The 17150-nt window shown below is 52.1% G+C and overlaps 8 protein-coding genes across 9 annotated transcripts; 4 read left to right on the top strand and 4 right to left on the bottom strand.

The window, feature by feature from the left end:
• The first annotated feature begins 465 nt into the window (after positions 1-465).
• On the top strand, positions 466-1165 carry LOC143773964 (histone H1A-like). The gene has a single exon (XM_077261267.1). The coding sequence runs from the start codon at positions 466-468 to the stop codon at positions 1120-1122; it is 657 nt and encodes a 218-aa protein (XP_077117382.1). The 3' UTR covers positions 1123-1165.
• A 1361-nt stretch (positions 1166-2526) lies between these two features.
• Positions 2527-2937, top strand: LOC143775140 (histone H3). The gene has a single exon (XM_077262983.1). The coding sequence runs from the start codon at positions 2527-2529 to the stop codon at positions 2935-2937; it is 411 nt and encodes a 136-aa protein (XP_077119098.1).
• A 1364-nt stretch (positions 2938-4301) lies between these two features.
• Positions 4302-5305, top strand: LOC143773963 (histone H4). Its single transcript, XM_077261266.1, has one exon. The coding sequence runs from the start codon at positions 4302-4304 to the stop codon at positions 4611-4613; it is 312 nt and encodes a 103-aa protein (XP_077117381.1). The 3' UTR covers positions 4614-5305.
• A 204-nt stretch (positions 5306-5509) lies between these two features.
• Positions 5510-5924, top strand: LOC143773962 (histone H2B 1.1-like). Its single transcript, XM_077261265.1, has one exon. The coding sequence runs from the start codon at positions 5525-5527 to the stop codon at positions 5900-5902; it is 378 nt and encodes a 125-aa protein (XP_077117380.1). The 5' UTR covers positions 5510-5524; the 3' UTR covers positions 5903-5924.
• A 975-nt stretch (positions 5925-6899) lies between these two features.
• LOC143773961 (histone H4-like) lies at positions 6900-10611 on the bottom strand. Of its 2 annotated transcripts, none has more exons than XM_077261263.1 (2): positions 10301-10611; positions 6900-7154 (listed from the first exon to the last, which is right to left on the bottom strand). In XM_077261263.1, exons 1-2 carry the CDS (start codon positions 10605-10607, stop codon positions 6922-6924), a joined length of 540 nt encoding a protein of 179 aa, XP_077117378.1. In that variant the 5' UTR covers positions 10608-10611; the 3' UTR covers positions 6900-6921. The 2 variants fall into 2 exon arrangements, with proteins under 2 accessions (XP_077117378.1, XP_077117379.1); XM_077261264.1 differs by lacking the exon at positions 6900-7154 and adding an exon at positions 7268-7290.
• A 1040-nt stretch (positions 10612-11651) lies between these two features.
• On the bottom strand, positions 11652-12062 carry LOC143775139 (histone H3). The gene has a single exon (XM_077262982.1). It carries the CDS (start codon positions 12060-12062, stop codon positions 11652-11654), a length of 411 nt encoding a protein of 136 aa, XP_077119097.1.
• Positions 12063-13202: 1140 nt separating this feature from the next.
• On the bottom strand, positions 13203-14154 carry LOC143773960 (histone H1A-like). Its single transcript, XM_077261262.1, has one exon. It carries the CDS (start codon positions 14105-14107, stop codon positions 13463-13465), a length of 645 nt encoding a protein of 214 aa, XP_077117377.1. The 5' UTR covers positions 14108-14154; the 3' UTR covers positions 13203-13462.
• Positions 14155-15322: 1168 nt separating this feature from the next.
• On the bottom strand, positions 15323-16057 carry LOC143775138 (histone H2A type 1-like). The gene is made up of 2 exons (XM_077262981.1): positions 15968-16057; positions 15323-15838 (listed from the first exon to the last, which is right to left on the bottom strand). Exons 1-2 carry the CDS (start codon positions 16055-16057, stop codon positions 15365-15367), a joined length of 564 nt encoding a protein of 187 aa, XP_077119096.1. The 3' UTR covers positions 15323-15364.
• Between the last annotated feature and the right edge of the window lie 1093 nt (positions 16058-17150).

Here is a 17150-nt window from a genome sequence, read left to right as displayed (position 1 = left end):
ATGAAAGGTTCTGTTTTCTCTGTTTCCCCCATACACTGCACACACTGGATATAACAGGGCGGGAGCCGCCTCCTGTGTCACCTCCTGGCTTCTCAGCTGCTCCAGGACTATGGGGAGATCCCGGGCCTCCTCCCGGCTCCTTTCTGCCTCCTCCGCCAGTGACAGCTATAGACATGTAGGGGAGATTTCAGGAGGAGGGGATACGGAGACAGCGCGCCCTGCTGGCCGGTAATGGGCTCTGATCCCGGGCAGGGAAACACAAAGGGAGAGCGGAGCTTCTCTTGGCTCAGACAAGAGAGGGCGGGGTCAGCGTCCAATATCATCCAATAAAAGCTCAGGGCGATGCAGCTCGTCAGCCAATCAGTGCGCAGTGTGACTGTACATATATGAGGCGCCGCCAGCTCTGGACTCAGTGATTTTTTCCTTCCAGGAGATAGTTGTGTTTCCCCCATTAGTTACTACAAGATGGCAGAGACCGCGCCAGCCGCCGCTTCTCCTCCCGCAGAACCGGCCGCTAAGTCCAAGAAGCAGCCGAAGAAATCCGCCGCAGGGGGCGCCAAGCAGAGCAAGAAGCCCTCCGGTCCCAGCGTTTCCGAGCTGATCGTGAAAGCCGTGTCCGCCTCTAAGGAGCGCAGCGGGGTTTCTCTGGCCGCCCTAAAGAAGGCTCTGTCTGCCGGTGGGTACGATGTGGAGAAGAACAACAGCCGCCTGAAGCTGGCCGTCAGGGGTCTGGTCACCAAGGGCGCCCTCCTCCAGGTGAAGGGCAGCGGCGCCTCCGGGTCCTTCAAGCTGAACAAGAAGCAGCAGGAGACCAAGGAGAAGGCGGCCAAGAAGAAGCCGGCGGCTGCGGCCAAGCCCAAGAAACCAGCAGCCAAGAAAGCGGCCAAATCCCCGAAGAAGCCCAAGAAGGCCCCGACTGCGGCCAAGAAGAGCCCTAAGAAGGCAAAGAAGCCCGCAGCAGCCGCGGCCAAAAAGGCAGCCAAGAGCCCCAAGAAGCCGAAAGCAGCTCCGAAACCCAAGAAGGTGACGAAGAGTCCGGCTAAGAAGGCGGCCAAACCCAAAGCTGCCAAGAGTCCGGCTAAGAAGGCGGCTAAAGCCAAGAAGCCCGCGGCTAAGAAATAAGCTGCAGCCATTGTTATGTAACACACAAAGGCTCTTTTCAGAGCCACCAAATCCTCCCTCAAGACGAGCTCATTCCTCTCATCTGCCCAGTGATCACTTGTGCTCGGTAACATCTGGTGTCTGTATTCTGCTGCCAATGATACTGACCAGTTAGCGCCCTTATGCCGATCGGAGATCTCTGCCCTCCCGCAGTGATTTAATCACAAGTTTATTAACCCTATGATTCGCAGACTAGCGGTGGCCCCGTAACTTGTATGGACTCGATAGTTCCCTCTGTTATACAGCGAGCAATTCCCGTTTCCCCTCTTCATTCTGCGCTTGTTACATATAACAAGGAATGTGCCAAGGGCCCCTGACAGCGGAGCGGCTTGGGAAAGATCTGGCACCACATACAGCAGCAGCCAGGACTCTCCTCCCTGCAGCTCCTGTACAAAAACAGCCATTCAAAACGCACAGAGGGAGGCAGGCCATTCCCACTGACACTGACTTTGATAATGACACTGGCTCTGCACAACGAGAGAAAGGGTCATCACTCATCAGCTGTCACGGTGTGTCCGGGGATGATCTGTAGCTCTGCAGCTCCTTATTGCGGGAATCTCCTCATCACTTACCAGGCACATTCAAGTTTAGTGAATATTAACGAACCGCCGAGTACAGTCATCAGTGGGGACCACATTAATAATAAAACTGATCACTTGTCCCCACTGGGATTTTCTATTCATCAGAATTTACGATTCCGCTCTTTTCCTCCGCAGAGCTGTATGATCAGGGCCCGTATTTCTGCTGGCGCTTCTAGATGACCGTGTGGACAGGGAGCTGTTCCAGTGCGACAATGAATACGCTTCTCCCGCAATCCGCAGAGAGCTGCGCTCCGATCACACCGGTCGAGCTGACAGATGAGTGTAATTAACAGAGGGAAGGGGCCGATGTCCTACAGAAATCTAATTCTTGCCTCCTCCTAATCATTCATCAGCGCATGTAAACCGTCTGTTTCGTGAATGAGGAGGGGTGCGGTTATTACTGCGATGTGAGAATCGGAGCCTCCTGATAGAGGAGCCACGGTACAGCTCCGGGTATTGGGAATATAGAAACACAGATCTGCGGCTCCTGCTGTAGAAGACGCATGTAGACACGGTGTGACGCTGCCTGTATTCGCAGTCGGAAAAAGTGAAGAGAGATCCCCGTCCACTCTTTAAGAAGGAGGGATTTACAGGGAATCAGGGTGAGTATCTTCTGAACAATGATTGGTCAGTGACATCCCAGTTATTGGCTGCTCACGTTCTTCAAAATAACCAATGGTGCGCAGGGGGCGTGTCCACATGGAGCGTGAATAGGAGCAGAGGAGTATAAATACCCTGCTCCCGCCGCTCCCCTCATCACTTCTGTTCTCTTCTATACAGAGCTATGGCCAGAACCAAGCAGACCGCCCGTAAATCCACCGGAGGGAAAGCACCCCGCAAGCAGCTGGCCACTAAGGCCGCCAGGAAGAGCGCTCCCGCCACTGGCGGCGTGAAGAAGCCGCACAGATACCGGCCAGGGACAGTCGCTCTCCGTGAGATCCGCCGCTATCAGAAATCTACCGAGCTGCTGATCCGTAAGCTTCCCTTCCAGCGCCTGGTGAGAGAGATCGCCCAGGACTTCAAGACCGATCTGCGCTTCCAGAGCTCGGCCGTCATGGCCCTGCAGGAGGCCAGTGAGGCTTATCTGGTGGGGCTGTTCGAGGACACCAACCTGTGCGCCATCCACGCGAAGAGGGTCACCATCATGCCCAAAGACATCCAGCTGGCCCGCCGGATCCGTGGGGAGAGAGCTTAGATCTGTCCTCCACACCTGACTGTACCACAAAGGCTCTTTTCAGAGCCACCAAATCCTCCCTCAAGACGAGCTCATTCCTAACATCTTACTCTGCCAATTATAGGTCACTTGTCCTTACTAATGTCCGGGGCACTGGGTCCTCTGCTGTCAATGATCCTGTCAGTAATGAGTGGACGGAGAGGGGCTCCTCACCTGTCAGTGCCTTGATGCCGAAGTGCTGAGTGATCTCGTTATCTGCCACACCATGAATTGCTAAGAACGAGCAGCTTTTCCTCAGATCCGCGGTGCCAACTCCAAGAGTTAAGGAGGAGGGAGCAGCCAGGGGGCCCCCAGTGTGTGTGGGAAGTAAGACAAGTCTCAGGCTATGATGACCGATAATCCAGGCAGCGGCATAGTGGGCCTCGTACCTGCATATACACAGCCTGATCCAGTCCTCCATCAAAGGATTTTAGGTTTACATTTGAAAGCGCCCCAACTCCTGACTCACGGCTCTTCCTATAGCTGCAGAGGATCAGTTCTTCATATTCCCGGCATTAGTGACATTGTTACGATAATTGGAGTCATCATCATTACTGTGATGGCCCTGATCATACACCTCTGAGGGGACAAGTACACCCATGAGGGATAAGTACAGTTTATACAGGGGACAAAGCTCCTGAAGGAAGCCGACTCCTCATAGAACACTGGGTGCGGCTACTATCGAGACATCTCACTGAGTGCACAGCTTCCAAGCTGCAGGGTTTACAGTCCTGATGGCGCCTTATGTGAATCTGCCTGACATTGATCGGAGCAGATCCCTCCCAGTGCGCTGCTGTGGTGCTACAGATCACATTTGTGGTGGGTGGATCGTTATGTAATTATAGTATATTTGAGTATCCCCATGTTCTCCAGGGTTGGCGCCGCCCGGGGACTGGCTACATGCAGCTCACTGCTCTGTAGTGACCGGTAATGGCCGCCAGTCGTGTACTGATGAGTGACTGCCCGGGAGCAGATGAGTTTTCTGGAGATCATTGCCCCTAAAATATATTTTTATTCAACTTTCAAACATGTGGCAGAAGCTGAAAAGTAGCAACAAGAAACTACAATGAAAGTAAAAATCAAAATAGCCAACAGATCTAGCAGCGGCGCAGATGAGGAGAAGAATAGAGAAGCGCGGAAAAAAAAACAGAACAATAAGCGGGAAATTCAAAATCTGCAACCGTTCTGTGTTCAACCAATCGGGAACAAAAGGGAGGAGCTAACTACTAGAAATCACGCCCCGGAAGCGCGTCATCTCTGCTGTTCTCGCTCCGGTCCGCTCACTCTCTACATAAAGGAAGGACTCTGCACTGATCAGTCATCGTTTTCTGTTGACTGCGTGCAAGATGTCCGGTCGCGGTAAAGGAGGGAAAGGTCTCGGGAAGGGCGGCGCCAAGCGGCACAGGAAGGTGCTCCGTGATAACATCCAGGGCATCACCAAGCCTGCCATCCGCCGTCTCGCCCGCAGAGGAGGCGTCAAGCGCATCTCCGGCCTCATCTATGAAGAGACTCGCGGTGTCCTGAAAGTCTTCCTGGAGAACGTGATCCGTGACGCCGTCACCTACACCGAGCACGCCAAGAGAAAGACCGTCACCGCTATGGACGTGGTGTACGCGCTGAAGCGCCAGGGCCGCACTCTCTACGGCTTCGGAGGTTAATTGTGTTCTCCTCTATCCTAACAACCCAAAGGCTCTTTTCAGAGCCACCCACATCTTCTAAGTGAGAGGCTAGTTTCCTATTCCTGCGCTTTGGTTCCGGGACTTTTTATGTATTGTTGAGCGGCACGGTGGCTCAGTGGTTAACACTGCAGCCTTTCAGCGCTGGAGTCCGTTCTTTGTCTTTCTGTAATGTAAAGGTACTTTCAGGACGGATAAATATCGGAAATGTTTGTGTCCTGCGATCAATGGTCCTTACGTTCCATACAGGAGTCAAATAGAAAGTAGACATATCCAGGTCCAGGCATCCCATAAAAACGTATCAGGAAATAAAAAAAAAAAAAAAAACCCTCACAAGCTGCATAACGAGTCAGGGGTTGTACACTTACACAAGGCAGACGCGGTTCTTAAACAATGACTATGCGGTTTGTGACATTTTTAATTACTTACTAATAAATACGTATTTATGAGAGGCCTGGAGCTGGATCTCTCCTCCACTACAGATCCCGTATCCCTTTATAGTTTTGGGTGAAATGACGCTACCTTTTTCCTTCTACTCAGTCTAGAGGTGTACAGGTGTAGCAGACTGCAGTGTCTTATATTCCCACATTACAGGTGGAGCAGACTGCAGTGTCTTATATTCCCACATTACAGGTGGAGCAGACTGCAGTGTATTTTATTCCCACATTACAGGTGGAGCAGACTGCAGTATCGTATATTTGCACATTAATAACCAATGAACTGCAGAGGGCGGAGCTTCTGTTGTCGATAATGATCACCTGATTTTCTCACCCAATAGCACTGCGATCTGACATCAGTGCTCATTTGCATGGGCCGGCTATAAATTTCGCTGCTCTTGGAGAGTCAAGATCATTTTTTACTCTCACTTGTGACAAGAACTATTTGCGTTTATTATGGCTGATCCCAAGTCTGCTCCAGCCCCCAAGAAGGGCTCCAAGAAAGCCGTGACCAAGACCCAGAAGAAGGACGGCAAGAAGCGGAGGAAGAGCAGGAAGGAGAGCTACGCCATCTACGTGTACAAGGTGCTGAAGCAGGTCCACCCCGACACCGGCATTTCCTCCAAGGCCATGGGCATCATGAACTCCTTCGTCAACGACATCTTCGAGCGCATCGCAGGGGAAGCCTCCCGCCTGGCTCACTACAACAAGCGCTCCACCATCACCTCCCGGGAGATCCAGACCGCCGTGCGCCTGCTGCTGCCCGGAGAGCTGGCCAAGCACGCCGTGTCCGAGGGCACCAAGGCCGTCACCAAGTACACCAGCGCCAAGTGATCTGCTCCTCCCCCTGCTCCGCCATCACCCTAAAGGCTCTTCTAAGAGCCACCACCCCGCCTACATGAGAGCTGTGACTGCTGATGTGTCCCTTCTCCCCGAGGTGTCTGATCGCACCGCCCGGGGCTCTGAGTCTTGTGACGGGAAACAGCAGGTGAAGTAACAGAAGTGATTAAATGGTGGAGGGAGGAGGGAAAACCTTGTCAGTATTAGTAATACTGTGGTTATTTCTCTGTAAGTTGCTCTGTTCAGTCGCTTCTTGTCAGATGATTTGGTTTAGTTAATGATTCTCTTCTCAAATAACAGGAGACATTTGTGGTCTGTGGAGTTGATCTAGAGATTTTCCGGATCCTTCTCTGTATAGAGGAAGTGACGTCATTACAGTTAGAAGCAGCGGGAAATTCAAACCCTCTAACCTTTATGTATTCAGCCAATCAGGAGCGGGAGGGAGGAGCTAATGTTGTCATTGGTAACACGTTCCCGCTCAGTGGCTGATGCCTTGTGCTGCGGCTCCCCTCCTTTGACCGGGAACCCACAGCTTTGCTATCCAGTGAATATTGCTTCCTTATCTGGAAACCATAGGTACATTTGAGGCACTCTAGAACAAGCCATCATTGCATTTCACATCATGGACTCGGTTTCATAAATAAGCGATGTAAAACATTTTTTTTACAATTACTGCATTTTTCATCAAGTAGAGGGAAAAAAAATGAATTCCACTGATATAAAAAAAACAAGCAAATACACAGTGGGGACACGGGTAGTTTCCTAGACCCCCGACTGCCATGGCAATCACTGTCATCGGCGACATCTTCCTTATGCTCTGCTGCCCCCTCCTCTGCCAGGAAGGTCCTTTATAAATAAGAAATCAGGGTCTGGAGAGGACAGATGGGTCTGAGAAAGGAGGTCGTAGAGTAGGTCAGAGGCTTTTTGGGAAGAAAAGGATGGAGAGTCTAGAGGAGTAAAATATTAAAATCTCGTTTATTTTTTATTTTTTTTTTCCGTCAGAACATTGCATCTCAATCAGCGTTATAGGCATGCGATATACTGGCCAGGGACTCGTCCTGTAAGTGACATTTAGCCCGATCCCGCACTCTCCTCGATCTTCTCCCCCAGTCCCCGGCTGCTTCCGGCAGGAGGATTGTCGGATTGCTGAGAGCGCAGTACTCCCGGTGGTAACACAACTCCTCGGCAGCCGCCAGAATGTCTCCCAATATCCTATCTGCAGGGAGGTTGTAGAACAGGAAGAGTCCTGGGAAGAGCAGACAGGTGATCAGGGTAGTAGTGATGTGTAGACATGACGCTGGACATAAGGAACTAGCGATAACCTCCTCGTCACAGAAACTGTGCACATCTGTATAAATTCCTGCTCAGGTGCCATCACTGTTCTGAAAAGCAAAGGGTTAATATAATGGCATAAAATCACTGCGAAGTGCAGAGAGCTCCGGTCATAGATCTGACTAAGAAGATGAAGTCTCCCCGGGGACCAGTGGCCTCCGTGTTCTCAGTGGTTGGTACTGCCCGAGATGTGCCCCGTGAGTCTGACCCGGAGACGGCTGCATTACATTTCCCGGCACTTTATTACAATCAGTATTGTGGGCGATATACTGACAGGGAAACGTCCTAGAAGCGACATTTCGGGGCAGACTGATTCATCTACTGTACTACTTTATTCCTGCAATCTAGGTAGAGATGAGCTCCACAACTAAAGGCAGGAGGTCTGTGAAAACATGATCCTACATTACCTCAGTAATACCCGGGCCATAAAGAAGCTGCCGCCTCCTGAGGAGCCAATGTCCGGCTGTGTGCAGGGATGTGACCGGCTTTATCCATCAGCAGCCCGGGTGTGGGGGATTGCTGAGAGGGTTGTACTGCTGAGCCGGCAAGGGATGGTGAGAGTAATAGTGCGGTGAGCTGACGACCCTGGGCATTGGTGATTAGTCTGCTTCCAATCTGGGGGAACAGAGGCAGGTAATAATCCGACATCCATCTAACAGCGACTGAGCGGGAGAATCATAGCGAACAACCGATCCTTCAACTGGAAATGACCGAGAATCATCGGCCCAAAGCGCCAATCAATGCCCAATAAGTGTTTCCTCCTCCATTTAACACCTTAGTGCCCGTGTTTGTGCAGATTCCCGCTCCACATGTACACGCTTTCCCCAGCGCTGCACAGAAGCGGTGACGTCCCCCACCCCAGGATCCTATGGAATATATGAGGCTTGTCTGAGTCTGGTCGGATCGGAGCGGTTACAGCAAGGAGTCAGTATAGGATATTACGTGAGTGAGGAGCCTCCTGCACGTGCAGATGGGTTGTTGTATTATCACAAAGGCTCTTGTTAGAGCCATCACCCATTGTCCGGCAGAGCTGTGTGATCAAAGCTTTATTTTGAAGGATGCATCACTACATGGAGTTCTATATGGAAGGGACAGAGCAGTATGTGGGGAACAAAGCATTACAGGGGGACACAACACAATCCGGGCATGTACAGCGCTATATAGTGGAACATAGAGATTTACATGAAATGAACTGTTATTAGCTCCGCCCCCTGTAGCTCATTGGTGGCTCCTCAATTCTCTTCCCTATTGGCAGATTCAGATCCGTCCATTGACAGGATAGGAAGGCGGGGCATCAGCCTATAGAAACCAGCGAACACGGTCTTGTCTCCACACAATTCTCTGACATTATCTTCATCATGTCCGGACGCGGTAAACAAGGAGGAAAGGTCCGCGCTAAGGCCAAGACCCGCTCATCCCGGGCAGGACTGCAGTTCCCAGTCGGCCGTGTGCACAGGCTTCTCCGCAAGGGCAACTACGCCGAGAGGGTGGGCGCCGGCGCTCCGGTCTATCTGGCCGCTGTGCTGGAGTATCTGACCGCTGAGATCCTGGAATTGGCCGGCAATGCTGCCCGGGACAACAAGAAGACCCGCATCATCCCCCGACACCTGCAGCTGGCGGTGCGCAATGACGAGGAGCTGAACAGGCTGCTGGGTGGGGTGACCATCGCCCAGGGGGGCGTCCTGCCCAACATCCAGGCCGTGCTGCTGCCCAAGAAGACCGAGAGCAGCAAGGCGAGCAAGAGCAAGTGAGCGCTGCTGCCCATCTCCTCTGTCCACACAACCAAAGGCTCTTCTAAGAGCCACCCACATCTTCTCACAAGAGCTGATATCGGCCGATGGTCTGCACTAGTGCCCGCTAACACATGTGCCCCCGCGGTATATAGATACAACTATACACGATCCGTGCTCCTGTACTGCGGTCACCACAGGGCAGAGGCCTAATGTTCTTCCTGCCACATGTTACTCCGGGTGACATCGCAGCGGTTGCTATGTCCACAGTATTCTATAACATATGCTGCAGAGTGTGCGGCTTACACAGGAGATGGCGGGGAACGAGGCAGCGAGCTCTTACCAGCATTAGTGGGGAAGCCGGTCTATCAGATTAGTAGCCTCACTAAGGGTTATGACCAACGAGTCTGAAGATGTTTTGTTGTTTTCTTACGCGGCAATTTTTTTTGTTTTTTTTATAGGTTTAACAACAAATAAGCATCACAATAACAACATGCAATGCAGGGAGGTGCGCTGATGTGAATACACTAAAAAATGCTACAAAAAAAAAAAAAATTGGCACAAATATGGGCACCAAAGAGAGTTGAAGAACCTCTTATTTTGACACTGGGTTCTCCGAGTAGTGGATAATGGATGTCGGGGGTCGCTGTCAGCGCAGTGTAGGCATCTTCCGCAATGATCTGCATGTGTACATTCAGCAGTGCAGGAAGCATCAGGAGGCTCCTCATTCACCCACTAAATTAATTAGATCAGCCGACATGTGCCCGAAAACACGCGGACACGACCTGTTATGTATACTTGTATATGGGATCTATGATTTTATCTTTAGAGGCCGCCATCCATACCAGAGTTTAGTGCCCAGGACGCGGTCATTTAGGAGTCTACAGGCCGAGTCCATTCATCAATCCAACCACATTCCCTTTCACTATTCGCAGCCTTCCTACAACTCACGAATCTGAGCAGGAAAATATAAATATCAGAATCTCCTTTACTTCACATCAGGACTTGGATGTCTGCTCTGTAGTATCAGCAGCATAATAGGGTATGACTGTGCAGAAACCTCTATGTACGGCCCAGTGCGGATACATCCCCGAACACTCCGGGTAGATTTCTGTTCTCGATTAGAATGAGAACAGCATCAACTAAGTCCAGAAAACAGAGATTGAACGTCTTGATACCCCAATGTACAGCGTGTGAAGCCTGCAGTGGCAGTCACACAAGCACAGTACCCATTAGCACACAGCAGGACAATGCAGCCTTTCATGTAAGATGTGGGCGGCTCTGATAAGAGCCTTTGGGGTGTCGGGATAAAGAAGAGAACACACTTAACCTCCGAAGCCGTAGAGAGTGCGGCCCTGGCGCTTCAGCGCGTACACCACGTCCATGGCGGTGACGGTCTTCCTCTTGGCGTGCTCGGTGTAGGTGACGGCGTCACGGATCACGTTCTCCAGGAAGACTTTCAGGACTCCCCGAGTCTCTTCATAGATGAGGCCGGAGATGCGCTTGACGCCTCCTCTGCGGGCGAGACGGCGGATGGCAGGCTTGGTGATGCCCTGGATGTTATCACGGAGCACCTTCCTGTGCCGCTTGGCGCCGCCCTTCCCGAGACCTTTCCCTCCTTTACCGCGACCGGACATCTTGCACGCAGTCAACAGAAAACGATGACTGCTTGGAAGCTGTGCACTCAGTGAGATGTCTCGATAGTAGCCGCACCCAGTGTTCTATGAGGAGTCGGCTTCCTTCAGGAGCTTTGTCCCCTGTATAAACTGTACATATCCCTCATGGGTGTACTTGTCCCCTCAGAGGTGTATGATCAGGGCCATCACATTGTCACTTCGGAGCGGCATGATCAGTGCCAGCATCTTTTCTCCGCAGAGCTGTATGATCAGTACGACCACTTCTACAGCTACAGGCAGGAGGTCCGAGATAGGAAATGTTCCACCATGTATTGCAGAAAAGAGAGGAAGCAGCGGAAACATGGACAGCGGTAAGGTGCCTGACACTGGCAATGTAACTGTCACCAGGGCCCAACCACAGCAATGTCATCCATGATGTGCTGGAAGGAAGTATTGGCTGGAGAAATACAGGACTATGCTGCCATAACTCTGCCGCTAGTAATGATGACTCCAATTATCGTAACAATGTCACTAATGCCGGGAATATGAAGAACTGATCCTCTGCAGCTATAGGAAGAGCCGTGAGTGAGGAGTTGGGGCGCTTTCAAATGTAAACCTAAAATCCTGTGATGGAGGACTGGATCAGGCTGTGTATATGCAGGTACGAGGTCCACTATGCCGCTGCCTGGATTATCGGTCATCATAGCCTGAGACTTGTCTTACTTCCCACACACACTGGGGCCCCCCTGGCTGCTCCCTCCTCTTTAACTCTTGGAGTTGGCACCGCGGATCTGAGGAAAAGCTGCTCGTTCTTAGCAATTCATGGTGTGGCAGATAACGAGATCACTCAGCACTTCGGCATCAAGGCACTGACAGGTGATGAGCCCCTCTCCGTCCACTCATTACTGACAGGATCATTGACAGCAGAGGACCCAGTGCCCCGGACATTAGTAAGGACAAGTGACCTATTGGCAGAGTAAGATGTTAGGAATGAGCTCGTCTTGAGGGAGGATTTGGTGGCTCTGAAAAGAGCCTTTGTGGTACAGTCAGGTGTGGAGGACAGATCTAAGCTCTCTCCCCACGGATCCGGCGGGCCAGCTGGATGTCTTTGGGCATGATGGTGACCCTCTTCGCGTGGATGGCGCACAGGTTGGTGTCCTCGAACAGCCCCACCAGATAAGCCTCACTGGCCTCCTGCAGGGCCATGACGGCCGAGCTCTGGAAGCGCAGATCGGTCTTGAAGTCCTGGGCGATCTCTCTCACCAGGCGCTGGAAGGGAAGCTTACGGATCAGCAGCTCGGTAGATTTCTGATAGCGGCGGATCTCACGGAGAGCGACTGTTCCTGGCCGGTATCTGTGCGGCTTCTTCACGCCGCCAGTGGCGGGAGCGCTCTTCCTGGCAGCCTTAGTGGCCAGCTGCTTGCGGGGAGCTTTCCCTCCGGTGGATTTACGGGCGGTCTGCTTGGTTCTGGCCATAGCTCTGTATAGAAGAGAACAGAAGTGATGAGGGGAGCGGCGGGAGCAGGGTATTTATACTCCTCTGCTCCTATTCACGCTCCATGTGGACACGCCCCCTGCGCACCATTGGTTATTTTGAAGAACGTGAGCAGCCAATAACTGGGATGTCACTGACCAATCATTGTTCAGAAGATACTCACCCTGATTCCCTGTAAATCCCTCCTTCTTAAAGAGTGGACGGGGATCTCTCTTCACTTTTTCCGACTGCGAATACAGGCAGCGTCACACCGTGTCTACATGCGTCTTCTACAGCAGGAGCCGCAGATCTGTGTTTCTATATTCCCAATACCCGGAGCTGTACCGTGGCTCCTCTATCAGGAGGCTCCGATTCTCACATCGCAGTAATAACCGCACCCCTCCTCATTCACTAAACAGACGGTTTACATGCGCTGATGAATGATTAGGAGGAGGCAAGAATTAGATTTCTGTAGGACATCGGCCCCTTCCCTCTGTTATTAATTACACTCATCTGTCAGCTCGACCGGTGTGATCGGAGCGCAGCTCTCTGCGGATTGCGGGAGAAGCATATTCATTGTCGCACTGGAACAGCTCCCTGTCCACACGGTCATCTAGAAGCGCCAGCAGAAATACGGGCCCTGATCATACAGCTCTGCGGAGGAAAAGAGCGGAATCGTAAATTCTGATGAATAGAAAATCCCAGTGGGGACAAGTGATCAGTTTTATTATTAATGTGGTCCCCACTGATGACTCTACTCGGCGGTTCGTTAATATTCACTAAACTTGAATGTGCCTGGTAAGTGATGCGGAGCTTCCCGCAATCAGGAGCTGCAGAGCTACAGATCATCCCCGGACACACCGTGACAGCTGATGACCCTTTCTCTCGTTGTGCAGAGCCAGTGTCATTATCAAAGTCAGTGTCAGTGGGAATGGCCTGCCTCCCTCTGTGCGTTTTGAATGGCTGTTTTTGTACAGGAGCTGTAGGGAGGAGAGTCCTGGCTGCTGCTGCATGTGGTGCCAGATCTTTCCCAAGCCGCTCCGCTGTCAGGGGCCCTTGGCACATTCCTTGTTATATGTAGCAAGCGCAGAATAAAGAGGGGAAACGGGAATTGCTCGCTGTATAACAGAGGGAACTATCGAGTCCATACAAGTTACGGGGCCACCGCTAGTCTGCGAATCATAGGGTTAATAAACTTGTGATTAAATCACTGCGGGAGGGCAGAGATCTCCGATCGGCATAAGGGCGCTAACTGGTCAGTATCATTGGCAGCAGAGTACAGACACCAGATGTTACCGAGCACAAGTGATCACTGGGCAGATGAGAGGAATGAGCTCGTCTTGAGGGAGGATTTGGTGGCTCTGAAAAGAGCCTTTGTGTGTTACAGAACAGTGGCTGCAGCTTATTTCTTAGCCGCGGGCTTCTTGGCTTTAGCCGCCTTCTTAGCCGGACTCTTGGCAGCTTTGGGTTTGGCCGCCTTCTTAGCCGGACTCTTCGTCACCTTCTTGGGTTTCGGAGCTGCTTTCGGCTTCTTGGGGCTCTTGGCTGCCTTTTTGGCCGCGGCTGCTGCGGGCTTCTTTGCCTTCTTGGCCGCAGTCGGGGCCTTCTTGGGCTTCTTCGGGGATTTGGCCGCTTTCTTGGCTGCTGGTTTCTTGGGCTTGGCCGCAGCCGCCGGCTTCTTCTTGGCCGCCTTCTCCTTGGTCTCCTGCTGCTTCTTGTTCAGCTTGAAGGACCCGGAGGCGCCGCTGCCCTTCACCTGGAGGAGGGCGCCCTTGGTGACCAGACCCCTGACGGCCAGCTTCAGGCGGCTGTTGTTCTTCTCCACATCGTACCCACCGGCAGACAGAGCCTTCTTTAGGGCGGCCAGAGAAACCCCGCTGCGCTCCTTAGAGGCGGACACGGCTTTCACGATCAGCTCGGAAACGCTGGGACCGGAGGGCTTCTTGCTCTGCTTGGCGCCCCCTGCGGCGGATTTCTTCGGCTGCTTCTTGGACTTGGCGGCCGGTTCTGCGGGAGGAGGAGCGGCGGCTGGCGCGGTCTCGGCCATCTTGTAGTAAGTAATGGGGGAAACACAACTATCTCCTGGAAGGAAAAAATCACTGAGTCCAGAGCTGGCGGCGCCTCATATATGTACAGTCACACTGCGCACTGATTGGCTGACGAGCTGCATCGCCCTGAGCTTTTATTGGATGATATTGGACGCTGACCCCGCCCTCTCCTGTCTGAGCCAAGAGAAGCTCCGCTCTCCCTTTGTGTTTCCCTGCCCGGGATCAGAGCCCATTACCGGCCAGCAGGGCGCGCTGTCTCCGTATCCCCTCCTCCTGAAATCTCCCCTACATGTCTATAGCTGTCACTGGCGGAGGAGGCAGAAAGGAGCCGGGAGGAGGCCCGGGATCTCCCCATAGTCCTGGAGCAGCTGAGAAGCCAGGAGGTGACACAGGAGGCGGCTCCCGCCCTGTTATATCCAGTGTGTGCAGTGTATGGGGGAAACAGAGAAAACAGAACCTTTCATTCTGAAGCTAGGACATTACAGACCGGCCAGCAATCCCAGCGTGTTTACATCGCTATTTTCTATATACTGCAGCATATGGAGCATGAAACGGGTTTGCCGAGTAATCAGAGCTATATGGCAGAATACAGCACTATATAGAGGTCGGGTTTGCTGCAGTATCTGGTGTGTATTCAGCCTTGTGCGATATTCACAGCATCATCTTGGCGGATACAGCACAATATGGGGGTATGTGGCGCTATAAGCGTGGTATACAGCATTACATGGGTGTATACAGTGTTTTATGGCAGAATACAACATTTTGTGGGAAAAATACAACAGTATTTGAATTGGGCGTGTACAGCAGTGTAGAGGGCAGATGCAGCCATAGAGAGGGTTACATGGCGCCGGGTGGAGATTATATAGCACTTTTTGGCCATCCACATAGCTAGATGGGATGTATAGATCACCATATGGAGGGTGCAGTGCAGTATATGGAGATGCCCAGTACTATATGGAGATATACAGCAATTAGGGAGCGCGCACATCACTATATCAGGATTATACAGCTCTGTACAGTGGTATGCAGCACTATCTGGATACAGGAGATGCTGCAGTATATTCAGGAATACCAGACTATATTGAGGGTTATTAGCGCTATATAGTGGTGTACAGTACTACTTGATTGGCATACACCAAAAAATGGGTGTATGGAACGGTAATTGGCTGTATGCAGCGCTATGCTGAATATTGAGTATTTGGGTGGCTCTTAGAAGAGCCTTTGGTTGTGTGGACAGAGGAGATGGGCAGCAGCGCTCACTTGCTCTTGCTCGCCTTGCTGCTCTCGGTCTTCTTGGGCAGCAGCACGGCCTGGATGTTGGGCAGGACGCCCCCCTGGGCGATGGTCACCCCACCCAGCAGCCTGTTCAGCTCCTCGTCATTGCGCACCGCCAGCTGCAGGTGTCGGGGGATGATGCGGGTCTTCTTGTTGTCCCGGGCAGCATTGCCGGCCAATTCCAGGATCTCAGCGGTCAGATACTCCAGCACAGCGGCCAGATAGACCGGAGCGCAGGCGCCCACCCTCTCGGCGTAGTTGCCCTTGCGGAGAAGCCTGTGCACACGGCCGACTGGGAACTGCAGTCCTGCCCGGGATGAGCGGGTCTTGGCCTTAGCGCGGACCTTTCCTCCTTGTTTACCGCGTCCGGTTATGATGAAGATAATGTCAGAGAATTGTGTGGAGACAAGACCGTGTTCGCTGGTTTCTATAGGCTGATGCCCCGCCTTCCTATCCTGTCAATGGACGGATCTGAATCTGCCAATAGGGAAGAGAATTGAGGAGCCACCAATGAGCTACAGGGGGCGGAGCTAATAACAGTTCATTTCATGTAAATCTCTATGTTCCACTATATAGCGCTGTACGTGTCCGGATTGTGTTGTGTCCCCCTGTAATGATTTGTTCCCCACATACTGCTCTGTCCCTTCCATATAGAACTCCATGTAGTGATGCATCCTTCAAAATAAAGCTTTGATCACACAGCTCTGCCGGACAATGGGTGATGGCTCTAACAAGAGCCTTTGTGATAATACTACAAACCCATCTGCACGTGCAGGAGGCTCCTCACTCACGTAATATCCTATACTGACTCCCCGCTGTAACCGCTCCGATCCGACCAGACTCAGACAAGCCTCATATATTCCATAGGATCCTGGGGTGGGGGACGTCACCGCTTCTGTGCAGCGCTGGGGAAAGCGTGTACATGTGGAGCGGGAATCTGCACAAACACGGGCACTAAGGTGTTAAATGGAGGAGGAAACACTTATTGGGCATTGATTGGCGCTTTGGGCCGATGATTCTCGGTCATTTCCAGTTGAAGGATCGGTTGTTCGCTATGATTTTCCCGCTCAGTCGCTGTTAGATGGATGTCGGATTATTACCTGCCTCTGTTCCCCCAGATTGGAAGCAGACTAATCACCAATGCCCAGGGTCGTCAGCTCACCGCACTATTACTCTCACCATCCCTTGCCGGCTCAGCAGTACAACCCTCTCAGCAATCCCCTACACCCGGGCTGCTGATGGATAAAGCCGCTCACATCCCTGCACACAGCCGGACATTGGCTCCTCAGGAGGCGGCAGCTTCTTTATGGCCCGGGTATTACTGAGGTAATGTAGGATCATGTTTTCACAGACCTCCTGCCTTTAGTTGTGGAGCTCATCTCTACCTAGATTGCAGGAATAAAGTAGTACAGTAGATGAATCAGTCTGCCCCGAAATGTCGCTTCTAGGACGTTTCCCTGTCAGTATATCGCCCACAATACTGATTGTAATAAAGTGCCGGGAAATGTAATGCAGCCGTCTCCGGGTCAGACACACGGGGCACATCTCGGGCAGTACCAACCACTGAGAACACGGAGGCCACTGGTCCCCGGGGAGACTTCATCTTCTTAGTCAGATCTATGACCGGAGCTCTCTGCACTTCGCAGTGATTTTATGCCATTATATTAACCCTTTGCTTTTCAGAACAGTGATGGCACCTGAGCAGGAATTTATACAGATGTGCACAGTTTCTGTGACGAGGAGGTTATCGCTAGTTCCTTATGTCCA

Source organism: Ranitomeya variabilis, chromosome 5 (genome assembly GCF_051348905.1).
Source record: "Ranitomeya variabilis isolate aRanVar5 chromosome 5, aRanVar5.hap1, whole genome shotgun sequence".
In the NCBI taxonomy this organism is placed as follows: domain Eukaryota; kingdom Metazoa; phylum Chordata; class Amphibia; order Anura; family Dendrobatidae; genus Ranitomeya; species Ranitomeya variabilis.
Note: the sequence above shows the minus strand (reverse complement) of the source record. Positions and strands in the feature narration are given on the sequence as shown.

Excerpts from the sequence above, each read along its gene's own strand:
- LOC143773964 (XM_077261267.1), top strand. The coding sequence starts at position 466 with ATGGCAGAGACCGCGCCAGCCGCCGCTTCTCCTCCCGCAGAACCGGCC.
- LOC143775140 (XM_077262983.1), top strand. The coding sequence starts at position 2,527 with ATGGCCAGAACCAAGCAGACCGCCCGTAAATCCACCGGAGGGAAAGCA.
- LOC143773963 (XM_077261266.1), top strand. The coding sequence starts at position 4,302 with ATGTCCGGTCGCGGTAAAGGAGGGAAAGGTCTCGGGAAGGGCGGCGCC.
- LOC143773962 (XM_077261265.1), top strand. The coding sequence starts at position 5,525 with ATGGCTGATCCCAAGTCTGCTCCAGCCCCCAAGAAGGGCTCCAAGAAA.
- LOC143773961 (XM_077261263.1), bottom strand. The coding sequence starts at position 10,607 with ATGTCCGGTCGCGGTAAAGGAGGGAAAGGTCTCGGGAAGGGCGGCGCC. Across the intron at positions 7,155-10,300 it reads CACTCTCTACGGCTTCGGAG|GACTCTTCCTGTTCTACAAC; the intron begins GTTAAGTGTGTT and ends TGCTCTTCCCAG.
- LOC143775139 (XM_077262982.1), bottom strand. The coding sequence starts at position 12,062 with ATGGCCAGAACCAAGCAGACCGCCCGTAAATCCACCGGAGGGAAAGCT.
- LOC143773960 (XM_077261262.1), bottom strand. The coding sequence starts at position 14,107 with ATGGCCGAGACCGCGCCAGCCGCCGCTCCTCCTCCCGCAGAACCGGCC.
- LOC143775138 (XM_077262981.1), bottom strand. The coding sequence starts at position 16,057 with ATGCATCACTACATGGAGTTCTATATGGAAGGGACAGAGCAGTATGTG. Across the intron at positions 15,839-15,967 it reads ACACAACACAATCCGGACAC|GATAGGAAGGCGGGGCATCA; the intron begins GTACAGCGCTAT and ends GTCCATTGACAG.